General features: G+C 43.0%; 2 protein-coding genes across 2 annotated transcripts; both read left to right on the forward strand.

The window, feature by feature from the left end:
• The first annotated feature begins 404 nt into the window (after window positions 1-404).
• nek2 (NIMA-related kinase 2) lies at window positions 405-4,630 on the forward strand. The gene is made up of 9 exons (XM_062412123.1): window positions 405-677; window positions 1,567-1,784; window positions 1,891-2,131; window positions 2,220-2,302; window positions 2,389-2,515; window positions 2,595-2,829; window positions 3,465-3,519; window positions 3,640-3,716; window positions 3,954-4,630. The coding sequence occupies exons 1-9, from the start codon at window positions 582-584 to the stop codon at window positions 4,157-4,159; spliced, it is 1,338 nt and encodes a 445-aa protein (XP_062268107.1). The 5' UTR covers window positions 405-581; the 3' UTR covers window positions 4,160-4,630.
• Window positions 4,631-5,686: 1,056 nt separating this feature from the next.
• Window positions 5,687-10,848, forward strand: slc30a1a (solute carrier family 30 member 1a). The gene is made up of 2 exons (XM_062411501.1): window positions 5,687-6,696; window positions 8,231-10,848. The coding sequence occupies exons 1-2, from the start codon at window positions 6,120-6,122 to the stop codon at window positions 9,094-9,096; spliced, it is 1,443 nt and encodes a 480-aa protein (XP_062267485.1). The 5' UTR covers window positions 5,687-6,119; the 3' UTR covers window positions 9,097-10,848.
• The last annotated feature ends 9,260 nt before the right edge of the window (window positions 10,849-20,108 follow it).

The following is a 20,108-nucleotide window of genomic DNA, read 5'->3' on the forward strand; positions in this document are numbered from 1 at the left end:
TTATTTTGTCTCATCTTTATCTTATCTCGTCTTGTCTTAGTTATCACATCTTAACTTATATTATTTATATCCTCTCATCTTATCTTATTTTATCTTATTTTATATCATATTGTATTATCTTATCTAATTTTATATTATTTTATATTATTTTATATTATCTTATCTTATCTCGTCTCTTCTTTTCTCATCCAAACACACACTGGCTTTGAGTAGAACGTGTGTTTTTGGCGCCATCTTGTGGACACGCCTCCTCCACCCGCGCTACTCTCGCGGGGCTTCCGGCGCCTAGCAACCTCACAACTCGCGACTCCCCGCCCACCAATCAGGAGTCACGATGCCAGGAGCGCGGGGCCAATCGGCGGTGCGGATTCGGGCACCGATTTAAACGAAGAGGAAACGGTTGCTGCACGCGAGCAAAACCGGAAGAGAAGGAAAACAAACATTTCAAAACATCTGCGTCGAGGCTAAAGTTCAACTCAGCGCTGGTTTAAGATAGTGTTTAACTAGTTCCTCCGGACGTTAGCAGGTTTAGTGGCCTGGCTGACTGGTTAACTGGTTAACTGGTAACTCGAGGTTTAAACATGCCGTCCCGGGTGGACGACTACGAGCTGTTGAACACTATCGGCTCCGGTTCTTATGGAAAGTGCCAGAAAATCACCCGGAAAGCCGACGGAAAAGTGAGTGAACTACACAAACTACACGTTTAACCTGCAGGTACACAAACTACCTGCAGAAACACAAACTACGCAGTTTACCTGCAGTTACACAAACCAAGCTGTTGTCCTGCAGGTACACAAACTACACGGTTTATCTGCAGGTACACAAACTATACAGTTTGACCTTAGGTGCACAAACCAAGCAGTTTACCTGCAGGTATACAAACTATACGGATTTAAACCGTACACTGTGAGACAGTTATATTAATTTAATTATTATACATTGTTTATCTATGCACTTCAATGTCCACTGCACAATATTGTTAAACTGTTGATTCTGCTCGCAATAATACATATAGAATACACATCATAATCACACATATTAAATTGTATTTTCCTCTAATATCTGTATAAATCTCTCGATCTTGACTCTCCTCTTTCTTGCTGTTATACCAAAAACGTACTTTACTTTAGTGGTGATTAGTGATGATTTGTAAAATGGCATCACACCTGCTCTACTACTTATAGGCCAAAGCAGCCATTTTATCAGCCATTTAAATCTCATGTGTCGCTCTGAAATCTGAAGCCATGTCACTGAGCCAGGGGAACCACACCTGAAGATCTGTTTAATGAGCTGGATCCCAAACGAAGTGTGTGCCATGTTTAACTTGTGCTTTCTGAAAGGGAGTTACATTTTCTCAAAGGTGGTTTCTGTAATTTTACTTATTATTATTTTGGTCTTATTATTATGGCAGCGTTCGTATCAAAGTTATTTTGGTTTAATTTCTAGTGGGGTGAAGCGTAGGTGCCTCGTCCATCTTTAGATTCAGTCTTGTGCTTCCCAGTTCCAGTCCTTTGATTGTCACCTTCATCCTTTTGTGGTTAATTAACTCTTCTTCTTCGTGTTAAGATCCTGGTGTGGAAGGAGCTGGACTATGGCTCCATGGCGGAGAGTGAAAAGCAGATGCTGGTGTCAGAGGTGAACCTCCTGCGGGAGCTCAAGCACCCGAACATTGTGAGGTACTACGACCGGATCATAGACCGCACCAACACAACCCTGTACATTATCATGGAGTACTGCGAGGGCGGAGACCTGTCCAGCGTCATTGACCGCTGCATCAAGGAGAGGTGAACCATGTGCATTTATATAAAATTCCATCCTCATTAATTCTGAGCTTCCTGATAGTATCTGCATAACCGGCATTGCTTTATTTTTTCATTGACCTTTTTGCAGGCGTTACCTGGAGGAGCAGTTCGTCCTGCGAGTCATGGCGCAGCTCACGTCGGCCCTGAAGGAGTGCCATCGGCGCAGCGACGGCCGGGCCACCGTTCTTCATCGAGACCTGAAACCAGCCAACATCTTCCTCGACATCAGGCAGAACGTCAAGCTCGGAGACTTTGGCCTTGCCAGGATCCTGAATCATGACACCAGTTTTGCAAAGACGTTTGTCGGGACACCGTACTACATGTCTCCAGTGAGTTGTTTAATCCCGCTGTGTTTGTTTCTTAATCCTCCTGATTGAAGCCTAATCCTGCAACAATCCCTCATCCTTTTTCTTACAGGAGCAAATAAACCAGTTGTCGTACAACGAGAAGTCGGATATTTGGTCACTTGGATGTTTGCTGTATGAACTATGTGCATTATCGTAAGTTTTCCAGCTTTTTATTTTTTCCTCTAGCAGCTGGTTGTCCATAACAAATCTGAAATTTACTCAGAATTTCTCCTCTCCAGGCCTCCGTTCACTGCTTACAACCAAAAGGAGCTGGCAGAGAGGATCCGGGAGGGAAAGTTCAGGAGAATCCCGTACCGCTACTCTGAGGAACTGAACAGCTTACTCAGCAAAATGCTCCACTTAAAGGTTAGAAATGAATTGAACTATAGGAAACGGTAGTAATAGGAAACTAAAGGTAACAGTAGTGACTCCTCTCTGTCACCAGGACTACATGAGGCCCTCGGTGGAGTCCATTCTCCAGAGCAGCCTGTTGGCGGATGCGGTTGCTGAGGAGCAGAGGAGGGCAGAGGCGCGGGTCCGGAGGAAGTCAGCGGACCCTGACCGACCTCTTCCGAAGCCGGTGGAACCAGCACCAGCCTCTGCTGCTGAGCTCCAGCTCAGGGAACAGGCGCTGAGGGACCGAGAGACGGCTTTGAAGGAACGTGAAGAGAGGATGGAGCGTAAGAATTTGATCTCTACTGCTGATCGTGCCGCATAACCTGATGACCGGCAGATGCACTCACATTTCACAGCCTGATTCCTATTCTGTATTCAGAGGTGCTTACAATGGAAGAGTAGAATAGCTGTGGATTCTATGAAATATCTGTATATCATTGAACAATCAGTTTAAATGGTGCATTGATATCTGTGTAAGGAAGCGCTTGTTGGTCCTAGCTATTGACATGTGGTTTGATAAAAGCTATTGTTTTGGTGTCATACATAGTTTGTAATGTCTCTCTGTTCTTCTTGCTCAGCGATTCTGATATTTTCTCGCTGTCATAAATCTACAAACAAGACCAACATGGAACTGATAACAGATAGTTTGAGAGATAACGTGAGGGGAATAGGGTTATTCTCTACTCAACTACTTCACCTTATCTTCGATTATGGGCAAGAGTGGGTCATCCTGACCTCGTAGAAACGCTTGGAACTGGTTGACGCATGTTGCTTTTGAAAGACAAATGCTGTGACCTACTGTTTGCCTTCCTCCACTAACTGTAACACCAAGAGCCCCTGGCTCCACATTTGTTTAAAAAGAACTAACAGGTCAAACATTGACGCATGACAGCTAAGTTTTCCTCTCATTTCATGGCAGAAAGGGAGCAGGAGCTGTGTGTTCGTGAACAACTGTCAAACGAGAAGATTGCACGGTAAAACTTCTTAAACGAGGCCACACACTGCTCATGAAACACTCCCTATTTCACCCTTTCATCTCAATCTTTCTTTCTGCATACTGGTACAATTGGTTCATTCTTTTTTTACCGTTTCAGGGCCGAGCGTTTACTGAAGAATTATACCCGTCTCCAGCAGCAGAGGGACCTGTCACCGTTATATGGCAAAGACATAGGTATGGGACTGAGGAGAAGAGCTCTAGACTTACTAACCCGAGACAAGAACTGAGCGTTTTTTGTGTTTGTGCTTCTGTTATCAATGTATATTTATTATTTATTTTTTTAATCTTGCTAATAAAATTTTTATACACCAATAAAAAAATTTATTATACAGAACCTGCATTTTAAACTCTCTGCTTGACAATAGTCAATAAATCTTTATTAATCAGTCACTCCGTGCTGTTTGGTCCTAGATGAGGACGGCCTCTCCCCGGGAAAGAGGAAGGTCCACTTTGCGGGTGAGAGCAAAGAGAACCAGCGTCCCCACGGCCGTCGGAGCGCAGCGTCCCAGGAGCTGATTCTGAGGAGGCTGCAGGCGGCCAACGTGCGCGGCCTCACGCTGAAAGAAGTGGAGATGGCGTGTCAGTTCAAGAGCCGTCAGATCCTCGGCTTCCGCTGACCACATGGGATGTCACTGTTTGTTATGCGATGAAAGGCTCTGAGTCAGGATAACTGGATGTAAATAAATATTTATTTATGATTATTTAGTTGCTATGCAAGGAGTGATGACAACATTTCAAGCCAGTTAATTGTCGCGTGTGTGTTTTAAAGAAGTGTGTTGATGTTTTAATGTTATAGGCAGCTATAGAGATTGTGAAATGTTCAGTTTAATCTTGCTGTATATTTTTAAACATGTGAAGTTTTATTTTTGTTATGACCAAGTTTCTTATAAGTGAAGATAACTGAACCTTTGAAGAAATGAACCTGTGAACTATGGAAAAAAAGATTGTGAATTCAATTGTTTTACTCTGCATTTCCTGATTTTAAAATCTACAAATTACCCACAAGGACTTAAGACGTCCTAAAGAGATGTATACTCTCAATGTTCAAAGTGAAATAATAGATAATAAATACAAGTTTATAAAATGCATCCTTTGAGTCAGTTTGAAGATAAAACTTGTATCAAAACATTCACTCTTAAAAAAAAGTAATGAATTTACATCTCAATTACAACACGCTGATACTTTAATCAAATCTGATAGTTTCCACAAGGGGTCATCAGTTTCCCCCTGTACTGGGTCTTTAACCGTCATTACCACACAGTGATTACTGCCATCAGACCTCACAACTCATTTGTTCTTGATTAAAAACAGATCAACGCACTCTGTTGTATTAAGGTGTTGTTTAAAATTAAATATAGAGGACACTTCATTAGATTAGATTAGATTTCTTTATTTATCCACACAATGGGGAAATTCACTTGTTACAGCAGTAATAGAAAAACAGAATTAAAGTAACAGTGTCGAAGCACTGTAAAAAAAAAAAAAAAAAAAGAAAGAGATCACAATATGTGCACTTCTAAAACTACACATAATAAGAGTATGAAACAAACAACCTGCAAAAAGAAAAGACGTTTCACACAATGACAGACCAGGTTATCTTCATTTTTTGTTGTCTTATTCAAAATACTGGGCTAATATGTAGTAATAACCTCTGAGTAGGTGAAGGTACTTACTAAATGTTGTCAGCAATAACTGGCAGATTCAATACATGTATACTACTTTATGATACATTGACACTCTTATTAGACATTTTTTTCCTCAATAAAACAATACAATTTATTAGAATATATATATATATATTAGATATAACAATAAAGGACAATAAAAAGGCGTGTGTTAGATGTGCAAACGAATTAAGAATGTGAAGTTTCCAGAATAGTGGACAGATAAATAGATTAACTGATCGTTCTGTGTGTTATCGCGAGACTTCAGTTGCCGTCGGCGTACGTAGCAACCGCCGTTGTCTCTTTCGCTTGCCCCGCCCACTGTCAAGAGTTGCAAAAATCCGCCCAATCAGGATGCCTGCCCGTAACCTTTCCACCAATAAGAACCACTCGGGGCGCCTAGCATGTAGCCTGGCCCCGAACTAACCAGGTGACGTTGGCTATGTGGGCGGGGCATTGACGCCACTCTCGCCCCTCCTCTTTGCCTATGTATGGGTACGTGTGACGTCACGGACCTTACGTCCATCTTTATATACAGTCTATGGTTCCGTGTGGAAAGTTTACCGGCTCGGGTGCAAAGTTTCAACCGTCTGCAAACACCAGCTCGTCGGCAAAACGTTTCTGGAATGTGCTGGTGACGACGGAGGTGAACCGACCCGCTACCCAACACCGACTCACGGATTAATTCGCCCCCCCTCCCCCGCGGTCGTCCACGGCACAGGACGAGGGATGCTACCGTCGCTGGAGAGCAGCAGTGAATGAAGACCCTGTTTACACCGAGCGTATTGTCTCAGGCAGCCAGCTAGCATACCCCCGTTAGCTTGGAGTCGAGCCGGATAGCTAGCTAGCTGGGCTCCGGGTGATCTCGGAAGAAAGGAACCGTATCAAACTTGAACTCCAGACCGGGCGAAAGATGGCTTGCGAACCGAACCGAGTCCGGCTGCTCTGCATGCTCTCGCTGACTTTCGGGTTTTTCATCGTGGAGGTGGTGGTGAGCCGGTTCACCTCATCCCTGTCCATGCTCTCCGACTCCTTTCACATGCTGTCGGACGTGATCGCGCTGGTGGTGGCGCTTGTCGCGGTGCGGTTCGCGGAGAAGACCCACGCCACCAAAAAGAACACCTTCGGCTGGATCCGGGCGGAGGTGATGGGGGCTCTGGTGAACGCCGTCTTCCTCACGGCGCTGTGCTTCACCATCGTGCTGGAGGTGATCGAGCGCCTCACCGAGCCCCACGAGATCACGAGACCGGAGGTGGTCGCCTGGGTCGGCGCCGCGGGGCTCCTGGTCAACCTGCTCGGGCTCTGCTTGTTCCGCGAACACGCCGGCGGAGGCCACGGTCACAGCCACGGTGGTGGTGGTGGCCACGGCCACAGCCACGGGAGCAAGAAGGTTAAAAGTGACCATAAGGCTGGGAACGGGTCTCCAGGAGAGGAGACCAACAACCTGGTGGCAAACCACAACAGCCCGGGGGACGTGAGACTGAGGAATGGTAAGGATAGAAACTTTAATGATCTCTTCACTTCACTTTGTAGTTTACAATCATGATGTCAATTCGATGTGTTTGCCCTCTTTGTGTTGAATCATGATTCACATGTGCAGCCCAGGCCAATCGCCTGAAGTCCATTGTGTCCCACAGAGACTCTGACAGAATGTCCCAGACTTTATCTCCATTGTCGGTTGTCCAGATTGCACAACAGTCCACCGATACTTGACATCTCCCTTTGTATCCCCCAGGACACCCTACCCTCGGTTTCTAGGCCTTAGTGTTTACTCTACAAACATCTGTCTGCTGTCATTAATTTGTTGTGTCACACTATCCTTTGTAGCAGACTCCGGTTTCAGGCTTTGTAAAGACTGACCACCGATCAGCTATTTTTCTAAATGTAGATATGCAGAGGATCCTGTGTGACTCTGTGGAGGAACAGCTTGTGACAAGTTGAAACCTGTTTTTGTGAAATCTTATTAATCCTCGATCTTGTTTTCTTTTTTTGTGTTACTCCTCACATTGTGCTTGAATTCACACTGAGACAATTGGATATCAATCACTCACTGTTTCCCAGTCGTGTTGTGGTATGTGGTTACAACAGTAGCACACAGAGACAACTCTTCCTGGTTTCAGTGAGTGAAAAGTTTAGTACATCAACGAGAGACCGTCCCCACAAAAGCATCCCTGGATGATCGTCCTCGCTCACTGAAGGTTTAACACCCCCACCCAATAAATGGAGACTACCCCCCCCCTCCCACCCCATGCACTGATCACTGTTACTGGGTCAGACATCTGTGTAACCATGGAGCCGACAGCCCCAGCAGCACTATTAGCTGCTGATGAATGGTCCGTAGAGTCCCGGGATGGAAGTCAGGTGCCATCCCCCTCCCTGGGCTGTGTGCACTTAATATGTTTCACTGTGGGAGAGTGGGAAACGTCGCATCAATTCCTTGTATGTTCTGAACATGTTAAGAAATTGACATTAAAGCTACTTTAACTTTAACTTTTTGAACTCAGTGATAACTGAATCTTCTTAATGTGAATTATTATAGTCTTTTGTTGTTGTCCAGCATTTACGATCCCATGGGTTGGGAGTTCTCCGTGGCTCTCTGGCATGTTTCTCCTGGTTGTGGCCCCAAGCAGTTGCAGCACAGAATCGGTCACAAGGCTGTGGCTCCACAGTAAAAGCTAGAACACTATTGGCAAATAGAAAAACACACCTTAACAGAGTGTATTTCTTAGTAAATAGGCGTAACTCGCCTCCTCAATGGGTCACTTGATAACACCACGAGCTGCGTTTTGGCATTGCTGATCCAAACGGACCAGTGCTGCTGACATCATCCTCATAGACGGCTGATTCGACTCAGCAATGTGATTGTTGTTTTTCTCTAATGTCTCCCATCTGTTTGTGTTACACTCCCGATGCTGCCTGTTAATCCATTTTGAATGCTTCATTAGTATCTTAAGTTTCAAAGTTCAGTTGATTATTTAACCGTCACAGTAAACTCAGCTAACCTCCCGCTTTTTATATCTGCAGAAGTCAGCTGTAAAGACGGCACCGATGTGCAGATGAATGGCAACCCCAACTTTGAGGACATGGACCACGTCCCGTCATCGCAGCTGAACATGCGTGGGGTCTTCCTGCATGTGTTGGGCGACGCCCTGGGCTCTGTCATCGTGGTTGTTAATTCTGTAATCTTCATATTTGTATGGCAGCCCTGCGAAGATGATGCAGAGTGTTACAACCCATGTGTCCGACATACCGACCACCATTTCAATCAAACAATGTCCTCCATGAAGACTGCCGGCCCCTGCTGGGTCCTCTACCTGGATCCCATTCTCTGCATCATCATGGTGTGCATCCTGCTGTACACTACCTTCCCGCTTCTCAAAGAGTCGGCCCTCATCCTGCTGCAGACCGTGCCCAAGCAGATCAACATGCACCGGCTCAACGAGCGCCTGCTAGGTCTGGATGGTGTGCTCGCCATCCACGAGCTGCACATCTGGCAGCTGGCCGGCAGCCGCATCATCGCCACAGCGCACATCAAGTGCCACGACCCCACATCTTACATGGAGGTTGCCAAACGGATCAAGGACTTCTTTCACAACGAGGGTATCCACGCTACCACCATCCAACCAGAGTTCGTCACGTTCAACTCTGAGTCTCGGGACTCCCTCTGTGAGCTCTCCTGCCGGACTCAGTGTGCTCCCAAGCTGTGCTGCGGCTCTACCGACAAACAGACCCCAGGCTCTGACAAGAAAACCAACAGTGACTATACGCCAGGTGCTGCTTCTGCCTTGGAGGTGATCAGTGAGACCACAGAGCAACCTGCAAGCCTTCAGGTGTGCCCGCTGTCAGAGCCAGTGGTTATCATCACCAGAGAAGTGGAGTCATCTCTTTGAGATGGAGGGGACAGAGAGAAATGGAGGAGAGGCTGTGAAACGACCACTTTGGGCAGATATCATCATTGCAGGATGTGGTTATCTCTTTGCTGTAGTCGGCCTGATACAGAAAAGAAATTCCATCACCTTTTATTCTCTGTTATCGCTCCTTGTAAAAGCCTCCCAAAACCTTCTGTTTATGCATTACAGCCTCATTCTTTTTATCCTCTTCCTCCCTCCCATGTCCAAACCTCCCCTCCCTCCCAGCCACTTGGCCCGTCTCTTGTTGTCTGTCGCCCTGGTAGTGTGGTGGCAATGCATGTCGGGGTTCCCTGACCTTATCTCCTCCAGGACTGGAGCGAGTCCTGCATGAGTGTTCCTCATTAACACCTTGTTGTAATGCTTCACCCTGCTCATGGTGTTTCTGTGCCAAAGCTTCTCACTGCAGGACCGAAGGAGAGACGCCCTCTCCACCAAACGGACCCACACAATACATGCAAGTCAGAGCACACAACACTAGGTGGTTTCTTTAAGCCTATGGACCTGTCAGCAAAGAGCCTATCGTCTTGTTTTATGCGTCGGCTTTGAGTAGATCTATTTTCTTACCCTCTGGCCCCAAAAGGAAGAGTATTGTATTGCATAATAATTTAAGTATTTAAGTTATTAGAAAGAATCTATTTCTCTCTGTCAAGGCTGTTTGTAATATTTAGTTTGGTTGATAGAAACATTTGAGCTAATTATCTGTCTGAGGTTTTTGACTGATCATCTATGCTGTAGTCAGTTTTACATATATGACATTTTTATAATCGTCTTTTTTCAGACTTTTTCTCTGGCCTTGACTGAGTTTTAATTAGAGGAATGAGTTGGATACTGGAGCCGTATCAACACCTTGCCTTTTAGATACAGAACTGCTGTGGTATAGCATCAAGTATAGTAGATGCAATGTAACTGAACTTCTCGCAATGGCACTGTCGCGTAACTACATGGTCAATCGTGAATTTGCTGTTCTGCAAGCCAGAGGGGCGGGTCTGTTGTGAATACGTGAGCACTGTATGCCCTTAGTGAGACACTACTCTCTGTGTGAATCTGTACTGGACACTTACAGATGATGGCTTTTGATTTTTTTTTTTTGTTCGAAGATTCTCATGAATGTGTGCGGCACCTCGTCACAATCCACGCTGAGGGCGTTTTATATTTCCATAACGATCTGCTAAGTGTGCATGACCAAACTGGGACCTGGTGTTCGACTTTTTTAGAGCTCCACTCAGAGCTCCTGTGGCTGCTTACCAGTACCTGCTGGTATCCTCCGACATTACTCATTACTCTAGGGAATGAATCATCATACTGGTTATCTGCCCTCTGTGTTGGGCAGCGGAGCAGGCAATTTTTTGCTGAAGTAAAGTCCATTAGTGGCCTTTAACATAGTATGAATTTTCCCTCGTCTACACAGATATCATTAAAGATAATCCATTGATGCATTTCCAATTTCCACTCCCGATTAAATGTGTATGCAATATAGAAATATGTGCTGGAAAATGTATTTGGATGTGTTCTTCATTTGTAATGTTTGTTCACTTTTATTCTTTGTCTTTTAAGACTCTTTAAGATGTGCAAATTGAAAACAAAATAACTGTTTTTTATTTTAGATATGACATATCAGCTGATGTGTTTTTGATATATATACATATACATGTATATGTATATTAGTACCTGTCCAATGTGTCATTGTGAAATAAAAAATATGACTGTTTGGTACAGTTTATGAACCCAAAACGGCATTTGTATTATTCCTACTTGGTTTTCGTGAAAACGTGTCCGCTGTGGACAGAGCTACAGTTGACCTTAAACAGCTTTGTGTTGTGATTCAAGTTTAGTGTTTTTATCTGTGTCAACAAAGCCGTCTCGGTTTGTGACCTTTGCCTCATTAAATCCACTTTACCCATAGAAATGTAAAGGAGATTAAAAAGAGGTGTGTACATGGTCGTGTAGCACAATCTACTTTTTAGTGGGTTAATAAAGTCAATTTTACACTATTTCTACATATATTATTTATCTATTTTCAATTATTTAAAGAGACTGAAATGATTACGTTTTAAATATATAAAATTTAGACACAAAGTATGAGAACTCAAATCTGTTTTTTAAATCCTTTGTTTCAGTAGTTTTACCTGCATGTAAATATATTCTAAATGTACTTATGTATTATCAGCAAGATGTACTTTAATTAGCAATATTTTCTACTATACACCGAATTAGATTATTATCACTGACGTATCAATGTATGAGAAGTAGTTTCTGGGCTTTTATATCTGCACTGACATCACTTATTAGTTATAAAATGTTGTGCAGTAAGAATATTTAAACTTAAATCTTAGTTTAAACAAACTGTTTTATCTTCAAACAAGTTTAGATATTTCCACTACTCTGTCGCAATGCACTCCTTCTATATTTGAAAAAAAGAGAAATGAGGTTAAGAAATGTGTATTGAGAGAATTAAGTAAATAGCTGAATATTAACCAGCCTATGAAACAAGAGGGTCCATACAAACTTTAACAAAGATTCATTTTAAGCCCCCGTGTCATAAATTGTCTGTCTCATACAATTGCATTGGGAGTTTACATCTAAAGCCTGAAACATGCTTCTGCGTTTTCACGGGCCCGTAAGCGCAAGAGCCCTTCCGGGTCCCTTACGTGCTTATGTATCCCTCCTTACGTGCTGACGGGTGTCGACCCCCTTTTCTAAAATTTACGGCAAAGCTCCGCAAGCTCACTCAGCCCGCAAGGCTGTGATTGGTCTGCTCTACATCCCTTCTGGAGCTGCATTTCCGGTTTCATGCCCCATAATACCGGCAGAAATCACGGAAGATTTAGAAGAACGAATATGGACCAAATAGAAGAGCACTTGGCAGAAGATATCCGATAGTATGATCACTTGTATAACCTGTCATTGACTGGCGGATTTGTCCGCCAGAAAAAGGCTACGAGGAGCCGCAGTGGCTATGTAAATAAACAATCGACGAAGAAGAAAGAAGGCGTCTCTAAGGTCGTCTCGACAAAAAGCATTACTCCGCCTAGTGTTCTGGCGCGGAATTGCTTTTAAGACGCGCAACGGTTGGGGAAGCATGAATGAAAACGAGTCTTGCGCCACAGCGGCGTGAAAAGACGCAGACGCAGTCGCAGAAGCATGTTTCAGGCTTAATAGTGTAACCACTGAAAACCACAATAGCCTCATGGCGTTGATGTGGTGTGAAAGTACAGGATATCTGCTGCGGCTCTTATAGTCCGTCCAGCTACAAAACCTCTAAACCGTCTAAACAGTCATGATGGTTTGAAGTAAATCTGAGGGACAAAGCCTGAACGACTTAAGCAGCAGCTCCATAAATCCATAATTACAGCATTTCACAGCTGCTCTCTGCAGAGTGAGGACGCGGATGCTGGCTCAGGTCTGAGGCTGAGCTCCAGTGGAAGTCTGGTGAGGCTGCAGACTGTCCCAGCAGCAGCAGCCAGTCTGGGGGGACTTATGTAAGAGGCCCGGGGGCATTCCAAAGACCACTAGCACGGGGCTCTACCCAGCATTCCTCAGGGCTGCGGGCCAGCTCACCCCATGTCCCTCTGTGTGGGGACTGGGAGCTTCAACACCAGGGAAATGGGTCTGTAGGCAACCACAGCTCATATCTTCATTCCATGTACCAGGTTGGGTCTCATTTACCATCAACATCATCTCATACTGATAATGTTTATGGATTAATGACATGATGCTTTCATGCCTGAGTGCATCATTTCCTTTTTAGAATAGTCTAATCTATCCTGGACATACACATTGCTTTATTTTATAAAACCAATAAAGTTACATATAATGTTGGTTTATTTTTTGGGCTTGTAAAACCCCAAAATTGTCAGGTGATGTGAACAGCCCAGCAAATGCATATAATAAAAAGCTATTGAAAGTTTAATGAGGATAAATTCAAAGTAAAACTCAACGTTACTGCAGCCTTTGCGAGTTCTTGCTGATCTCGTCATGTGCTTTTGCATGTGTGTGTGTATGTGTGTGACAGGAACGTAGCTGCAGGCCTGAGGATATCAGAGGACATTAGAGTCATAGCATGGTGTCAATGAAGCCGTTTCTAGACACTTGGATGACACCAGAGGAGCAGTGTGGAGGCGTTTTGTGTTTTCAGAAGAATCAATCACCATTTACTCCAATTGTCTTGGATTCCTGAACCCCCCCCCCCCCACACACACACACACACACACTTTAGCTTCATATTAACCTATATAGACTTAATAGGTGTAGTATTCTTTTTAAACTCTACCAGGAAGGAAATGTGCATATTTCCCAGAATGTGGATATATCCCTATGACGTTTGTTAAGTTTTTCCTTGTCAAACTTGACAACTTGTCGATTCAGGCGTTGAAAGAAGTCTAAACCACTTTCCTTGACTTTATGCTATCGTCTCCTGGCTGTAGTTTTGTTTGTGAACATACAGAAACTCTATCAGTGTAGTGCAGAATCTTATCGGACTCTACAAGGCTAGGCTAGCTGTTTCCACTTTTCCAGCTAGCTGTCTCCTAGCTGTAGCTTCATGTTAACCTACAGGAAATTTATTAGTGTAATAAAGTTTCTTATCAAACTCCACCAGAGAGGGAATATACAGATTTCCCAGAATGCCAATAAACCCTTTTGAGTTCGCTGGCTATCTTTATGACCTTGTCAAACTTGACAAATTGCTAATTAAGGCGAATAAAAAAAGTGTAATTTCTGGTTTATTCAAACAGGACAATCCGTAACACATAACTGACAGTCTTGTATCCAACTGATGTGTTAGTGTTACGCTAAGTTGTATATATATAGATATATATATTGTTTGCGTGTGTGTATGTGCGTGTGTGTGTGTGTGTGTGAGTTTGCAGCAGGCCATCTGCCTCTAGCTTTGTCTCTGGGTGAACAGGACGTGGGGCTGGGTGTGGGACTTGAGGGTGAAAGGTCACGCTGCCGCTATAATAGATTCACCTTTGCCAGCACAGCGTTAGCAGCAGGCGCAGCCACATGCGTAAGCTAAACCTCTGCAGTCGCACAAAACAAAGAACACAATACAGCAAAAGAAGCGTCCTGACAAACCCTCCTAGCCCCAGTTGGCCTCTCACGTGTCACCGTCATACTGAGGTATACAAGAGCTGGACATCTTTTTCAGTGTTAAACACTCAATGTCATTTAGAAGCTGTTGTTGACTTTTTTATTGGAGAACTTGAGAGATAAAATAAAATTGTGCTGGAAGAAAAAAAATGGCCGCTCATAGATACGTTTATATTTAGAATGAATCTTCGACATCGTTGGGTCCTTTGGTTCATTTGAGTAAACGACACTAAAACTAAACACAAGACCATGATGTTAGTTTCTTTGCAATTTTTTTTTTTAATTTAGAAATAAATCTTATTTCATATTAGCATCAGCACTGAACATACTTTGTTCCACTGGAGAAATATTTGAAGGTATGGTCCTAATATATTTGACTCCTAAATAACATGTATGGAAATAGAGACAGGTGACGATTAGGAGGCATTTTGAGACTCTCTGTCCTGTTCATGGAAAAAAGGGAGATTGAAAGTGACAGTGAAAGTGTCATTCAAAGCGATCGGTGACCTCTGGGCTCTGTTTACAGAACGAATCAGTGTTTCACATCTGTAAAACAATGACTGGGGCGTCACTGCTGCCGGCGTCAATACAATGTCAATACAATCAATACAATCAGTTAAGGACCTGGACTGAACGGGACATTTACAGAAGAAGATTCTCTAAAGCGCCTGATGTTAATGATGGTGCACGAATTTAACTGAAAGTGAAATGAGCCCAAAGTCAGATGCTGTTATTTAAACTGTAAATAAGACACATATTCCTTCTCTTTTTTCTGTTATACTAATGTACATCCGCATTTCTTTGCCACACTAGTATATCAACTGTAACAATGATATCGTGTGTTTTGTATTCTATCTTTGTAAACCTTTCCGGTGTTGTTTTCATAAATGTGTAAATTCCATCAGTGAAGTCGTGAAGAAATGGGGAACTGAAACCCTGACACATGGGCCAAAAAGCAACTTTAGCCCTTCGACTCATTTGACATACAACAAAATGGTTCTGTGTTTGTCGGTCACCGGCTGAAAAGATGAACTGATGACTCAGGTTGGATGGATTTACTTCCTCTATTTGACGGTTTCTGACTTATTTCCTTTACCAGATTTGGGTTTGTGGGGAGATTTTTCTGCTCCATAAGAACCACCTCTGTGTTTAAAGGTTCATTATAAACTTTCTGTACTTCTGTATCACTTACCAATAGAAATCATGTGCTGGAAATATCTTAATTATTGAGAGTGGATAAAGTCAAGAACACTGACCAGGGTGGAGCAATGACCAATGATAAGACATCAGATTTTAATGACATTTTATGAATATATATATATTTATCTATTGTGTATAGATATAGTAGGGTTTAGAAATTTTACATTATATATGAGTTCCTGGGATACCTTTGAAAATCCCAAAATGACAACTTTATTAAGGTGCCATAGAAAAGGCCGTATATGCATCCTATCTGTACCACGAATGAAAGTGTAAAGATAGTGATCCAACAGCTGTTGAAATATCTAAGTCTGGACCAAGGTGGTGGTAAGGGGAAATGGACGAGTGTCTCCACAAGAATAACTGGAGTACTACTCTGTTAACATAGTAGCTAATTACCTTATGGAGTTTTTGCTCTTACTTTCACACATGCAAAACACAATCAAAGCAGTAAGTTAAGTATCCTTCCCACTTCTTCTGGTCAGCAGCAATGTTCTACACACAGATGACGGAGATCAGGAGTTAGACGAGCACGCTGTTAACAAACAGGGAGGTCCAACCTATTTCCTCTCAGAGGGAAAGTGAAGAGAACCTCTTGATAATCTGTGTCCTGTCCCACAGTCCTCGCAGAAGCTTTAATCTGACCACATGGCAGTTTGTACCCTCAAAAGAACCTGTCCATCTCAAAGAGAGCTTAGGAGGACTGGAATGTTAACCCGCTCTTTTTGACGACGATGATGATGATCAGTGGTGGAGCAGGAAGTCCTTATAGATCCTTAATCCATAATTCTAAAAGACATTAAGGTTATAGTCTTTAACTTTAGCTGTAACCAAGAGACTGATTTGGTCTTTGACTTCAATTTGGTGGCATTTTCTGGCGCTTTCCAGCACAAATCAAAGGTTTTCCTCATCAAATGCTTAGTAATTCATAATTTCCATTGATTCATAATTTTTTTATTGTATTTCCAGAGGAGTTTCCTGAGAGAAGGGACTTTCTTCTCTGTGTCTAATGGGGGATCTCATCACGTCATTAGAACTCCTATAATCCTACAGCTGATTATATCAATATTTCATGATCTCCTGCCACGTTTAATCTGAAATATTAATTTACAAAGAAGGTACAGCTGGGAGATGAATTATAAATGCAGATAAGTGTCGAGTTGAGCCGAGAAAATGATAATTCTCATGTTGAGGATTAAAAATAGAAAAGTAGCCAGAATAGAAATAATCCAGATACCTCCAACCTGTAGTAACAGTGAGTATAGTCGGGAGAGGGCGTGCTTTCATGAGTGCCGTGTTTTGAATCCTTGTTGTATGATAAAAAGAGAGAGAGAAATAATGTGTTTCCTCTGCAGGGCCGTGGAGGAAGGAAGGTGTTTGGTTAATGTTCCACTGATAGCCTGTGCCGCAGCGTCATGCCTCCCCCACCAGCCTCTCAGACTTTGATCATGGAGTTGAGTGGGTTCAACCAGCAGTAATGAATTCCTCGCTGATAAACAGAGTGAAAACAAAAAACCACGACAAAGGAGAGGAGGGAGGAGATCAACGCAGCGAGCGCAATCTCTCGATCTCCCTCTCTACCATTCCCTCGAATGTGTAATCTGCATACAGTCGAGATAAGTTAAGTGTCATAAGATAAATGACATCTTTTTACACCTGTTATAAGAACTTCCATGTGCACAGATCCGCCGCTATCTGCTGCTCCCCCTCTCAGCGTGAGGAGCGCTGCAGCTCGTTACATCACATCAGAAGACCAGAGTTAAATATTGTCAGGATGTTTGTATGTATGTCCTCGTTAGACTTTTCAGATTCTTGCTTATACTACTGACTTTAAATGAATGACCTTAAAATGAACTAAATTCTTCCATCCATCCATCCATCCATCCATCTATCCATCTATCCATCTATCTATCTATCTATCTATCTATCTATCTATCTATCTATCTATCTATCTATCTATCTATCTATCTATCTATCTATCTATCTATCTATCTATCTATCTATCAGGTGTTTGCTGCTCCTCCGTCCCCCTGATGTCTTCTTCCTCCTCCAGCTCACAGATTTTTATGGTCGTCTTTGGAAACAATCACACAGTCAAACGCTGCTGTTATATTCTAACCCTCCCCCCACCAACACACACACACACACACACAAACACACATAAACACACACACGTTATCACGATGATGTGCGCAGTAACTGACAAGAGGAATACAGAAAACTGAAGACTCACTGCCGGGAGTGCAGATGCTTCTTCAACCAGCACAACACACATCTGACCTGTTCTTCATGTTCTCCCTTCACACATACACACTCACACACACACACACACACACACACGTATACACACACGTCTTGTGAAATCATACAATAAAGAGACGTTTTCTCCTCCACAAAACATACAAAGTTTCCTTCACATTTTGGTGTTTAGCCACTTTAGCAACTGAAAGGTTATAAATAAATTAAATAATCTCTAGTCTTGCGATTGAGTGTTGATGGAGCACAGTGGCTAAAGATGCATTTTTTGCCTCTGAGTGCTCTTTGCCCGGAAATGAGCCAAAAAGCTTGTCGGGTTTATAGCGTTATCACAGAGTCTTTGGCAGAAACTGGAAATTCTCACGTAACTGACTGTTTGCTCTGTTGTCCAAAGACACGCAGACTTACAACACAGACTAACTCAATTAGCCAGTCATTTGGCGATTCCTGAGCTCAAGGGATAACGTCCAGCATTGGAGAGGGAACTCCAGTTTTCCTGGAGGAATTTATTCTTTCATTTCATTATATTTTCAGCCATCTGCTCTCGCAATATGGCCGTGAAGCAGGCGGGGATTGAGGCCTCAGGCCGTCTCTGCCAAAATGACGGTCTGACTGCAAGCTGGCTCGCTGATCTGAACTCAGTTGGGGGAGCAGGGAAAACTGGAATAACATTTATATAAAGTGCGTCACTTCTCTTCTTGTTCTTTCAGGTGTTGCTTAACACTGCTCTGGTTAAGATTCCACAATATGAAAGAAGCCTCATCCACAGAGTTTTGGTTCCTCTCGGCTCTGTGTTTCAGCATCTCTCAGCTTTTCTGTTTGTTCTTCTCACGACGGCAGCGTCACTGCTCTGATTCCCTCTTCCTCCTTCGAGCCCAACAGGCAGCTGTTTTCAGCAGTGAAGCTCTGATAAGCTCCCTTTACATCACCTGTACAAAACACCAGCCAGCAGATACACAGGGTGAGCATTACACAGCAGAGACATACCTCATACTTTTTTTAGGCCCTTCAAGCTTTTTTTTCTTCACTTGGCCTATCTCAGTTTCTATAGCATCATGTGAGGCCCATAAGGAAATATTGATCATAATTCACATTGAACTCTTGAGCGAGGCGTTTGATGTCTGATGGTAGTGATGATGATGAGGCCATCCTGGTTATACAGGTTTGATCCAGTTAAAAATGCCTGAACTTTTATGTCCGGGCATTTCCTGGACTTTGCCTTTTCACATATGAAGAATGCAGCAGGAGATTGTCAGGGTCAGACGTGTTCACAACAATAAGGACATGTCAGGGGTATTGAGGTGAGAGGTGTTCAGGTATCAGGCGGCAGGAGGCAATATATATCACATATGAGTTTCACTGCAGATTTCCAAGTTTAATTTATTGTTTTGCGTCCTATGCTAGGAACGCATCAACAACAATAAACATGTATGTCTCATTCAATCTGATTGCGACCGGACAGGCTTACCATCCCAAGAATAATTGATTTGTTATCCGTTTTTTAATTCCTAAATCCCCCCCCCCCCGCCACAAATTGAAAAGCGTATCAAAGAAATGCTTGTATGTCCAACCTGCTTTTCTAATAAAATTGTTAATCATGGAAAAAAGGTTTATAATTTTTAAGTTGCCGTAATTTAAAGACATAATCAAAAGGATATAATGTTAACTAAGAATATATATTACCATTTTTTCCTAATGTAATCTGGATTGATTGAAGTTACTTATTTTTGGAATCTAATTATGTAAACCTGGACCACTTGTTATCCATTACATTACTGTTTCCAGTTACGAGCCTGTAAATGCTTCACCTTGAAATGGTTACCAGGTGTTGTTGAGCATCATGTTACTGTTTCTCTACACCTGCTTATCAAGCGGCTCTGACCATAATGAGCTGTGAGAGTATTCAGGTCCCACTGCACATTCACTAACCGGAGTCCACAGTCCTGCTCCGGTGAAATGTGACGCTGGACAAAGGCCAAAGAAAAAAAGGGGACGTCAGCAAATCAGAGTCTTTTTTTTTTTCACTGGGCTCATGTGATCTGGCCCAAACTTCCTTCCCCATACAGCCACACCACAGTTCCAATCGCACTCAGATGTTAAAGAACATGCTGGTTACTGCCCAGCTTCTGGACTACATAGCAAAGTTAGAGCAACGGGCCTTTTTTTTTATCTAGCTGTTTATTGGAAGAAGAACAGGAAGAAGCCGTGTACGTGAAATATGAAGAACTCCCTTTTAGACTAGTTTGCAGCAGTAGACCCGCAGGAGGTAAAATATAAAATTAAGCTGTTAATACCTTCTGATGGACGTAGTTTTACTTTGATAATCCTTTTTTTCTTTTGTTTCCACGGAATCCCCCCCCCCCACACTTTCCTCCTTCTAATCACTATATTCTCACATTTCTTGTGAACTCCTCGCCCAAAAGTCAGATCCTTTACTTTTGCTC

Source organism: Platichthys flesus, chromosome 18 (assembly GCF_949316205.1).
Source record: "Platichthys flesus chromosome 18, fPlaFle2.1, whole genome shotgun sequence".
NCBI lineage: Eukaryota > Metazoa > Chordata > Actinopteri > Pleuronectiformes > Pleuronectidae > Platichthys > Platichthys flesus.